At 41.5% G+C, this 12,357-nt stretch overlaps 1 protein-coding gene across 4 annotated transcripts in view; it reads right to left on the bottom strand.

The window, feature by feature from the left end:
• Nucleotides 1-913: 913 nt before the first annotated feature.
• The window catches only part of LOC137298860 (protein Wnt-1-like), a 30,157-nt gene continuing 18,713 nt past the window's right edge, over nt 914-12,357 (bottom strand). For 2 of the 4 annotated variants that reach the window (XM_067831193.1, XM_067831192.1), the window contains 3 exons: nt 9,524-9,674; nt 6,335-6,361; nt 914-2,030 (listed from right to left, as the gene is read on the bottom strand). In XM_067831193.1, coding sequence (XP_067687294.1) covers nt 1,693-2,030; nt 6,335-6,361; nt 9,524-9,674 — 516 coding nt within the window. In that variant the 3' untranslated portion in view covers nt 914-1,692. The remainder of the gene's footprint in view (nt 2,031-6,334; nt 6,362-9,523; nt 9,675-12,357) is intronic. The other 2 variants (XM_067831196.1, XM_067831194.1) reach the window with 2 other exon arrangements.

Here is a 12,357-nt window from a genome sequence, read left to right as displayed (position 1 = left end):
AATCCTTAACATTTTTCCGATTTCATTGTCGAGCAGGTAACTTCGTAGAGTTATTCAGAAAAACACTATTTAAAACGTGACTAGAACACAGTGAAAGCCTGTGTGCTTTGATACTATGACTGAATCCGAAATCCAAGGGGAACTTCTCAAAATATTTGTCGTAACCTGTTGGGTTCAGTTGGTATTATCTGAAGTCTAAACTGTGCGTTATCTACAGGAAATTGACATCACATTGTACATACAGTATTGAGACAATATTGGCCCCGTAAATCTTTCTGGTGCTCTAAACATCAATATAGCACTGTGTTCTGAAACACTGTCGAAAGAGGCCTGTATTTGTGTGGTGGGAGATGTCGTTGCAGGACTATTTCATCAGTCGTGAAGAAAGTGGAAGCGATCTGAACCGACGATTTTTCACGAAACTTGCTATAATTTGATATTATCACATACATGATGAGACAAGTACTTTTAGACCACGTGCTGCTAATGGTGCGTTTTGGTTCTTTCCAACAATGGGAAGAGGGACCGTCATGAGAAGGGTCACGAGCGACAATGGGTAATGGATAATGAAACACTTTTGATGCAAATGTGAATACGTAATTTCAGTAAATCTGAATAGACGGGTCTGCTAACAGGACAGACGGAACCTGGATCTTAACAGTCGAAACAGGAAATGACCTTAAATCACCCGGCGTGCGTGAAAAGGATTTTACGTCTCTTAAATGTTCCGCCCAAAACATTTAAACGTAAACGTAAATACGGTTGGAAATCATGAAATCCTTATCTTGACACTCTCTTTAAACACCATGCCTAGGTGCCATATAGACCGGTGTGTCTCGAGAGCATACAGATATTGATATTATGTGGAAATCGTTATCACTGGTTCTATATCCATCACTCAAACTTGGACGTATTCAAACATAATTTATTCTTTTGAGTCAATATAATTTACATCTAATTCGAGCGTTTGTACATTAGTTCTATTAATATGTTGGATCATGTAAGTAAAACATACAAGAGACACATGAATATGTTCTTATGTATCTTAATCCCTACTACTGGACAACACCAAACACACGCTGCATCAGGATTTGAACAGGTGTAATTCACTCAGTTGAACCACTTGCATAGTAATACATGCAGTACAGTATTTAAGGCAATGGACCACATGTGTCTCAGTGTCAGAACTGTTGCATTTGTGGTTGTTGGACAATTGATATCAGTGATTATATTGCTGATTCACAAAACTTTAGTCGGTTAATTACTGAATTATTCCAAACACTTGACATGGCAGCAAGGTTGTGCATAGGTGTATTGTCCTGAATACATTAAACTGTTCTAGATCATGTAACCACTCAGCACTAAAACTAGGATACAATTCAGCCAAGCAATGTACTGAACAACCCATAGTGAACATGCGTTTACATGAGAACATGAAAATTGGCCCCAGACATACATGGTCATGACGTAGACCAGACAGAAGACTGTTCGTATGTTGGGATCACTTCAGATGGAAATCCACATGGAAGTCAATATTATGTACAAAAGAAACAGACGGCATGGCACTTCAGAAGGAGTGTTAAAACACAAGTGTGATATAATAACAATGTTTCTTTACATATAGTCAGTTATCTTGGCATGACGAACTGCTGCTGTCTCTGACACGTTTATACGTTATGCAGGCGGGTGGCCCTATAGACAGCTGTGTTTGACCTTCGTGCGTGTACACGTCTTGCACTTCACATGACAACACCAATGAAAAGTACAGCTACAACGTTCTTTAACTATGTACTTTTCTGTCGTATGGCCACGCCCACAACACATCAGATCACAACCGTCAACCCCAATAGAGGTGGCATTGCACTCACGACCAAGCGTGCCCTGAAATCCAATAACATTATCCTTTTCGCAAAATGATGGCGAATTCTCAAAGTAGACAAGATCGCGTCGACCTGGTTTTTTATGATTTAGGTTTACTGGGTTGAAGTTGAACCTCCTTCGCTTGCGACCACGGCCACGACCTTTGTTCCCTGCAAGTGGAAAAGATAGAATTTAACATTTTGGTAGTTACAAATGACATACTGCCAGCAATAGAAGGTGATATGAAAACAACAAACCCATGGTTCGTCAGTAGAAAATGCACCGCATAGTGATTCAGGAGGAGAATTCTCTCCTCTACATAAACCTGCAGCAAAGGACGTGTCTTGTTAGTTTATGTCCCCTAGCCATTTCTTTCTGAAAGGTTGACAAAGGCTGGTCCTGTGGGGGAAACATGACGGAAGAATGGAAGAGGTGGTGTCTTGTATGTTGTAGTAGGGTCACCACGTCAGTATGGCACCAGGCTTCGACAATGGGAATTTTAAGAGAGAGTGCATGGTGTCTAATCTCGTTATCACATACATGATGACTTGAAAATTGTCTATGTCCGACCCATACCACTGACTGAAAGTTTCAGCAGAGAGTCACTCCAATAGGACATGATACCAAACTACCAGAATGGGCACCAAGCTTGTGCACAAGAACAGCATATACTGTGTAACTGCTATTTCCCCCCATATCGCAGCAGGTTATGTGTAAGACTGATGTTAATGATTGTGTCAGTATCCTATTGCGTAGTACCGGGATATGCTGAAACCAGGCACTGCAAAAAGCGTCAGTGGTTTTGAGCCCTGTTTCATTCGCTAAAGGCTGCAGTGGTATGTCAGTTACACATAATCTATTTCTAGAATAGTTTACTCCTGCTGAGACTAGAGACCGTGCTTCAATTAGTGGAATCTTGATATCATATGTAATGTAAATAAGATGCATGAAATACGTCAGGTTAAGCTGTTTGACAGAAAACTTAAAATTACACCATTTGCACGGACGTATGTCAGAGAGATTCTAAATTATGTCACCGAGAAAGGATCCTGAAGCCTAAAATTGTACTTGCTTTGACATGCCGAATTCAATAATCGTGGATTTCATGCCTATACAACCGTGAGGATCCGGGTTAGAATGGTCTTCGGTAACCCATGCTTGTTGTAAGAATCGACTAACGGGGTCGGATTGATCATGCACGCCAACCTGGTTCACACATCGTATCCAAATTGCGTAGATTGATGTTCATGCTGTTGATTACTAGATTGTCTGGTCTAGACTCAAGTATTTACAGACCACCGCTACATAGCTGGAATATTGGTGGGTGCGGCATTAAACAACAAACCAACCAGCCAACCATACCCATACATACGGCTCCTAGTTGTCATCTTACGTTTGACAGGATACACCCTAGAGTGAGAAACAAGATGACAAAGCAAGTTGTAACCATATGAAGGTGTGATTGAAATACTGTTCTATGCAGTGTATACAGATATTATTCAGTCGCAACAGTGCAGTCTAATTCTCAGTTTCGTCCACACTTAACTTGCAGAGCTACTAGAGAAACACGTGTAGAGTTGCAGTAGAACAGAAGATGAAAGAGTAATCGGAACTCTATGATGTAATCACATATCAAGTACGTTAGAAGGGAAACAAGCGGCATATTACACTTATCAAACTTTAAAAACTTGAAATGAAAACTACGAAAATGATTTCATTTCACTAGAGAACCTATACTGATCTCCTGAATTGGAAATTATCAGATTAGTTATAAGAATGTTGCACTTTTTATAAGTTTTAAGTCTGCGGAAGTCTGATGGAAACACCAGAGACACGGTTATTTTCGTACATTACAAGCGCTTGGATCGCAGGCAATTTTCAACGAAACGAAAGTGCTCCGTAAATTACTAAAATAAATAGTTTTACACTGTTCACCCACCAAAACCTATAAATGTCACCGACATAATACCACACCATCTCAAAACTGCAGAACAAAAGGATAATTATTACGATATATTTGCACCACGTTTCATTAGGCGATAACCACCGAACGTCGCATGACAAGAAGCTGGCAGCTCTACAGATCTACCATGGACGAAAGTGTATCCTGCAATTTCACTCCAGAAATATGTTGTTACTCTTGAGGGAACTTGGGAAAGAATTAGATTCCTTCATTTAAGATTTGTATATAATTACCGTGTACCTTTATTCATCGAGAAAGCGATATGACGTCAAATGGGACTTTTGTTAAAGACCCAGTCTCCTTACTGCATCAAGACATACCAATCGTTGTTTGAATAGAAAGACAATCACGTTTGACAAGATATTTAATGATCAAATGTACAATTTATGGCCATCCTTAACATGAAGCATGCTGAGAGGCCAGAAAAATGATACGTCAGGAATGCTTTGGCGTTTGTATGTTATACGGAGTGTGATTGTCTGTTTAAATTTTACATTATATGCATTATATATTGCTTGTAATTTTCAGGTGCAGTAAGAATAAAGAGATACATGCTTAACCACCCAAATATTAACTGTAGACCATGGGTAATTCCGATACAGTCAAGTTGACACACAAACATAGGACTGTTCAACGTTTCATTTCAATCAAAGTACCAGTAAAATATATCCTAGTCGAGAATTCAGATTAAAGCGAACGTCAGTAAAATACATTACTGCAGAATTTAAGAGAACTGTGTAACTTCCAATCTTATATTAATCTGAAACATATTACAAAACGTGTCTATTGGCGATTCGCTGGTATATGAGAAATGAGAAATGGTCCAAGCACTATGTTTGGAAATGTGTTTTTATCAAAGCCTCGATTCCTGCAATGTTCAAGGGCTTCTGTGAGTCAGTTAGTTAATATCTATCATAAATGATGACTCACTATCAGGGTTACGTATTCGGCGTGCATGGATATAATTAAGATCAATACAACATTTGCAGTTTGTGTTTTTCTCGTCTTTCCTGGGCACAAATGAGTGACAGACATAGAGGCTATCTATTGACATGTAGGCGTGACATACGTTGAAAGCTGAATAAGTGTCTAGTCCTCACATTGGGAGAAAATACGTTCCGTGGAGCTACAGACGCATATACGCAAAATACTAGGAACGTGTGCTGGAATACTGCCAAATAATTGAATTTAATTGAATGGGTGAGCTGAGCTTTCATACTGGCTAACGTGAATGGGATTCCATTTATATATCCTGTTCAATCTTCAGAAGATGTCAAAATATTTGGATATTGCAGTCAAAACGGAGTCTTGCGATCAGGCGGCATAAGCTGAATTTTAAACATTTTTTATAATGATTCGAGGGCGTTTTATTGCGTAAACTCCTAAAGGTTTGTGATGATGCTGTTACCTGTATGACACATGTCGACACATATGTGACTGACATCGTTTGTGATAGGACCAGGGTGACATACAGTCATGATAATCCCTTCGTACAAGAGCACCAGACATCATAACAGAATAGGATAATTCATCCTTCAAAATAATCCACTGGACGGTGACGCACAGGGATCAGGCGGCTACTTCCCCGGATTGGGTTGAAGGTGTATATCATGATTATTCGTACCGATCGTCGCAGGGGTATGTCATGACTACTCGTTGAAGGCGTACGTCATGAATAGCCGTTGCAGCAGTATGTCCTAGCCACTCATCGAAGAGGTATGTCATGAGTACTTTTTGCAGAAGTTATGCTTTGACTAGTCGATGCAAGGATGTGTCGTGGCTACTCGTTGCAGGCTATGTTATGGCTACTGGATGCAAGACTAGTTGCCTTGACGTGTGATTGAAGAGCGAAGCCAGAAATATGTATCATCTCTTCTTTAGATGCATTTGTCTGCTACAAGAAGGCACGTATCTCTATATGTCGTAGAGTCAAAAAAAACTACAATTGTCCATGAATATACATTTGTATTTAACGAATTCAGTTTCCCTCGTTCAGGCTTGATAATGTTAGTTTGTATCTCTTACAACGGAAAAGTTAGTATTCTCCATGGTAATGTAAAGTACTCTTTCAGCATTCGATCTGCGGGATGCTATGGGTGAGGACCTGTGAATGAAATTAGAAATGAGTGCACATCTGTGGTATGTTAACCCAGATATCACTAGAATGTAACTAATACGGCAGCAGGCACAAGCACAGACACACAACCACGTGTTAGCACTGGAAACAGGCTTTACCATCACAAGACGATGCTCGTTTTATTTCAGTGAAGCTTTGTAAGAAACATGCAGACTGTGAGAGTTAAGCGTCAAGCGTGCTTACACTAACTATATACGTGTACGTTGCTGACCACAAGAAACTGCTAAAGCCAGGATGATTCCATCTCGCCATAGCGTCAAGTCGGAAAGATAGACATATTATGGTTCCTGAAACAATGTCCTCTAAGACAATTATTCCATTGGAAACCATCCCGGCTTTATCAGTGTAAGACCATACATTGCCTATATACTGACCTTTCACCGGGGCCTTTCCTTCGTTATCTAGCAGAAACAAGCACCCATGAAACATGAAAAACTTCGTGTATGTCACAAGGATCAAACTGGCAATATATATTCTGGTTCTAGTACAGTGGAGATGTCAGCCAAGACATGCACATCTGTCTTTGCCTGCAGCTATTTTCTCTAGAGTATATGCCTACGTGGACGTATACATCAGTTCAACAATAAAACGGTTGATACAGTGAGGTCAATTCAAGATTACAAGACAAACACAACTCTCCGAGATAGACTTATATAATTCTTTAGTCCCAAGCCTATCCAAGCCTTTGTATAAGTACTACTCTATTTCCCAGCTGACCTGAAGATACAGATACATATACAGATCCACCCACTACAAGCAACATTTCCATTGAGCACTCTTATCTACTCCCATCCATATCCTAGCTGTTTAATCTCACAAGACAAATAAAGCAGCAATATGTTGGTCTTGAAAGAGTATTATGAATACCTTATTCCGGTTAGTTAGTGACAATCCAGCTACTGAAGGGTGTGCTGACGCTGAGATGCGAGCGAAGGTAGCTAAATCAATGTGACTGGAGCAAAAAAGGCCCAAAAATTCATTTAAGGTATCACTTGAAGATTATATGTATAATCAGTGTATATAATATTATATCATCCTGTCGAGAAACGTTAACGAGACTGTGTAGTATGACTTGTAACTAGACGTACGACCTTACCAGCCTTCCCCTGGTGTAGGTCACTCATGTGCCTAAGTTCAGATCTGAGACTGGATTATCAAGTATGTTTTACCGACATCTCATTCAGAACTTTACAGGTAGAACACTTATGAACAAGATAGACCCCCCTCTTGCACTTCTAGTGACAAAACACCACCACTCAACGGGACATATATGGAAAAAAGAGAAAGGTATTATGCTATTTTGAGTTTGTATTGGGATGGTTCATATCCTATATTTGTGAATAAATATTGCATTCAGCAAGCCTTAATGTGATTAATATGTAATGTTTACACTTAATACAGGATATTTACATCCTAAAATTGGCAAAATACTACTTTGATCTTACTTATGTATTGTATTGACTTCTGTGAATGTACTTGTCACTATATTCATATTCACAATGTCAGATGAATATAGTTTCAACTTCAACTACGATGTTATTTTTCAGACATGACGTCATTATCATCCAGGAAAAAAGACAATAGCCTACAGATAACTTGGTGATTGGATGCAATACGCAGCAATCCGTCTGCCCATCCACTCACTGTACTTTGTCAAAGGAAATTAGTGTATGAAACGTCACGTTTGTTTCAAGTGCTGCTGGAGTGTCCTAATGTTAGGTGATGGTGTAGGCAATGCCCTGCTCAGTGAATGAGCAGGGCCCCTGAAGTCTACAAGAAACGGTTTATACGACGGTCCTCGCTGAATGGCCTCGCTGTTTATTTCCCGAAAATGTCCTCATGAAAGGCATTAGTCACGTCCCTTGCAGGCACATTAAAGATGTTACAAGTACCGCCTAAACGTGGGTTGGTGTTGACAGAAGGCCTTTCGCTCATCTCTTGGCAATATTTCGGTTTAGACTGTTCTGTGGATCTGAACCTTTCTTTACGTACCTCCACATAGCTGGAATATTGTTCAGTACCGCTTTAATAACAAACAAACAAACAAACAAACACATAAACAAAAGCACCTATTCTGTAGCTAACGTGACACTACATGCTCCCCAGAAACACAACAGTGCACAACTAAGATGTAGTACATATATCGCCCTGCACATTTATAAAGCACTATAATATATATATCTGAAGATGACTGAAGCACTATTATGTGTCATCCTACCGATTTCTTAAGCACTATAAAGTACGAACACCCTGAAACTATCAGCTTGTTTGCAACTATTGCGTCTGCGCCTGTTTTGTTGATAATGGCAAAGCATGTTTTGTTGAAAATACTGACAATTTGTACAGATTATAGTTTGCTGGAATGTGCGTGACTGAATATATTAAGAACTGTAAACTTGTGATGAGTTAATTTTTTATCGTCGGGTTTATATAATTGTATCTGTTATACCTAATGTATATTTAGATGACTGTGTGTCTGGTTCCCTTCCTTGATGGTGAAAATCATGCAACACGTGTCACTTTCACGCGCATCGCAAATTATTGCACCAAGAACAAATCGTCTCAATTCGTCCTTATATATACATCTCCTAGTAACAATCTGGATCGATCACCAAGAGCATGATAAAACATTCCTTAGAATCATCTTTTCTTCAAGCTGGCAGAAGGATTTTGTACGCCTCGCGCACCGTATTGTTTCCTAAGGTCTGAATTCCTACGAATGTAGTCAAATAAGTATACACAGATTTCTCCAGCTATCGTTTGACCGCCTCGTGGTGATATCAAGTTAAAATAGATTCTTGTGGAATCTTGTCTTATACATTATACAGGTTATGTTTAAAATCCGATATTATCACTTTAAACCTGGATTAGAAGAACAGTTATTCCAAAGGGAATGCGCTTGTAAAAGATTGAAAGGTGGCAACTTGTCATCACATTTTTGTGTTTGATTGCATGTTTAATTGTAATTCTTTGAACCAGAATACTCTGTATGGCTGTTTAGTGCTGCAGCTCAGCGTTTATTCCACGTCTAGATGCCAAAGTTGCCCTAAAGTCCAGTTGGCAGTAAGAAAGCAAGACAGACACATTCATCCTAGCCTCATTTTCAACTCAATGCAACCCACAATCTCAGAATAGATATACATATACAATATTTAATGTAAGGAATATGGCGATACTTGCAAACGTTGGGCGCATTAGTAGGTGGAACGAAAATGATGATAACTCCGTTAGTGCATAACGGGCAGGCCACTAGAAGATATGGTTAAAAGTAGTTTTGCCGTTGACAGCTGTCAGTTAATTAGCTTTTCAGATATTCGTGTCGTGAGAGAAGTTATACCGTGCTAGGAACATACTATTTCGTCTCATCACCCCCGAATAAGATGGCATGTAATTAAAACCCCCGAAAACACCAATCTAAGAAATGACTTTCGCGAGATGCACGGTAAGGTGGTAACGGCGACAAGAATTTAATGCCGATACCGTGGTTTGAAAACATCAAACTGATACATATGCACTTGATCGTGAGAATTGTGCTAGTTGATAAGAATAGGAAAGGAGCGTACCTGGAAGTACCCTGGTTGCTCCATCAAACCTATCTTTGAGGACGACCCCGACATTCCTGAAAGCAGGGAGTCTCATCCAGCACGTCTTGATGGTACAGCTCCCCGACATGCCGTGACATTTACATTCCTGCTTCAGACCCGAGGTGACGTGCTGAAACATAACATGGATAGTTGAACACAATTTGATGAATATACGACCGTATAACGTAGTAACTATCTTTGACCAACATACTCCGAACGTTAATATATTATCCTCTCTACCCCACACCAAGAATCAGTTGGTCATCCCCTAAAATGTACTCACATCCTATACTTCCGAACATCACCGCACTCTCCTTATACTTCCCATCAGCACCATATTCTCCTTACACTTCCCATCACCACCATACTTTCCCTATACTTCCCATCACCAACACACTCTCAAAATACTTCCCGTCACGACCATACTCTCAATGTACTTCCCATCATCCCCACACTCTCCCTATACGTCCCAACATCACCACGCTCTCCTTATACTTCCCATCACCACCACGCTCCCCATATACTTCCCATCACCACCGAACACTCCCTTTACTTTCCACCATCACCACACACCCCCTATACATCCAATCATCACCACTTTCTCCCTATCCTTCCCATCACCACCACGCTCTCACTATGTATCCCATCATCACCACTCTCCCCCTATACATCCCATCATCACCACTTTCTCCCTATGCTTCCCATCACCACCACGCTCTCCCTACATGCCTAGCATCACCACACTCTCCTTATACTTCCCATCATCAAAACTCTCTAGCTCTACTTCCCATCAACACCACACTCTCCGTATACTTCCCATCATCACCACGCTCTCCCTATACTTCCCATCACCACCACGCTCTCCCTATACTTCCCATCATCACCACACTCTCCCCATACCGATCATCAACACCACACTTTCACTATACATCTCCTCACCACCACACTCTCCTTATACTTTCCATCATCAACACGCTCTCCCTATACTTTATATCGCCACAACGCTCTCCGTATACTTCCCATCATCACCACACTCTCCCTATACTTCCCATCACCACCACACTCTCCCTATACTTCCCATCACCTCCACTCTCTCCCTATACATCCCATCATCACCACTCTTTCCCTATGCTTCCCATCATCTCCACGCTCTCCCTATACATCCCATCATCACCGCGATCTCCCTTTCCTGCCCATCAGCACCAAACTCTTCCTATACATCCCATCATCGCCACACTCTCCCTATACATCCCATCATCACCACGTTCTGCCTATACGTCCCATCACCACCACTCTCTCCCTATACACCCCATCATCACCACGCTCTCCCCATACTTCCCATCGCCACCATGCTCTCCGTATACTTCCCATCACCAGCACACTCTCCCTATACATCCCATCACCAGCACACTCTCCCTATACATCCCATCACCAGCACGCTCTCCCTATACATACCATCACCAGCACACTCTCCCTATACATCCCATCACCAGCACACTCTCCCTATACATCCCATCACCAGCACACTCTCCCTATACATCCCATCACCAGCACACTCTCCCTATACATCCCATCACCAGCACACTCTCCCTATACATCCCATCACCAGCACACTCTCCCTATACATCCCATCACCAGCACACTCTCCCTATACATCCCATCATTATTGCATACTCTCTTAGGTTCCCATCATCAACATCATCGTACTCTCCCTCTCTCTCTCACTCTCTCTCTCTCTCTCTCTCTCTCTCTCTCAAGGATGCAAGGATGTTGGTATTAGTGGCCATGTCTGCAAGGATGCTGGTATTAATTGCCATGTCTGCAAGGATGTTAGTATGAGTTGCCATGTCTGCAAGAATGTTGGTATGAATGGTTATGTCTATGAGGAAAATAGCGTGAGTGGGTTTGTCTGCTTGAATGTTGGTATGAGTGGAGGTGTATTCTTGGATGTTTTTGTGAGTGGGGATGTTTGCGAGGATAATATCGTGAGTGGGCGTATCTGTATGATGTTGCTGTGAGTAGGCATGTCTGCGTAGGTAATTACGTGAGCGGGCAACCGTATAAGGTAAGTATAACTACGTTAATGTCGGTATGAGGGGTCGTGCGTACTTGGACGTTGGTGTTAGAGGGTGTGTCTGTTGGATGTTGGGATGCGGTGGGCATGTGTGCGAGGATACTATCGTGAGTGAGCGTATCTTCTTGGATGTTGGTATGAGTGGATATGTCTGCATGGATGTTGGTGTGATTGGGCGTGTGTGCTTGGATGTTGTGTGAGTTAGCGTGTCTTCTTGGATGTTGGTATGAATGGGTATGTTGACGTGGATGTTGGAATAAGTGAACATGGCGACGTGGATATTGGTGTGCGTGGTAGTGTCTGCTTTGATTTGGTATGTCGACGTGGATGTTGGTATGAGTGAGTATGTCGGCGTGGGATGTCAATGCGAATGGACGTTTCTGCTTTCATGTTGTGTGAGTGGGTATGGGTGAAGATGTTCGTTTGAGTGGACGTGTCTGAGTGAATATTGGTGTAAGTCTGTGTCGCTGAGTGAATATAGGTGGTAGTGCGCGTGTCTGAGTGAATGAAGGTGTGATTTGGCGTGTCTGAGTTAATGTTGGTTTGAGTGGGTATGAGTTAGCATGTTTGCGTGGGTACTAATGTCAGTAAGCATGTGTGCTTGGATAATTGTGTGGGTGGACATGTGTGCGTGGATGTTGGTATGAGGTAGACATGTCTGCGTGGATGCTGGTATGAGTGGGGATGTCTCTGAGGATAATTGTGTGAGTGGGCATGTCTGCGTGGCTGTTGGTAGGAG

Source organism: Haliotis asinina, chromosome 10 (assembly GCF_037392515.1).
Source record: "Haliotis asinina isolate JCU_RB_2024 chromosome 10, JCU_Hal_asi_v2, whole genome shotgun sequence".
Taxonomy (NCBI): Eukaryota; Metazoa; Mollusca; class Gastropoda; order Lepetellida; family Haliotidae; genus Haliotis; species Haliotis asinina.
This window is presented reverse-complemented; position numbering and strand designations above follow the sequence as displayed.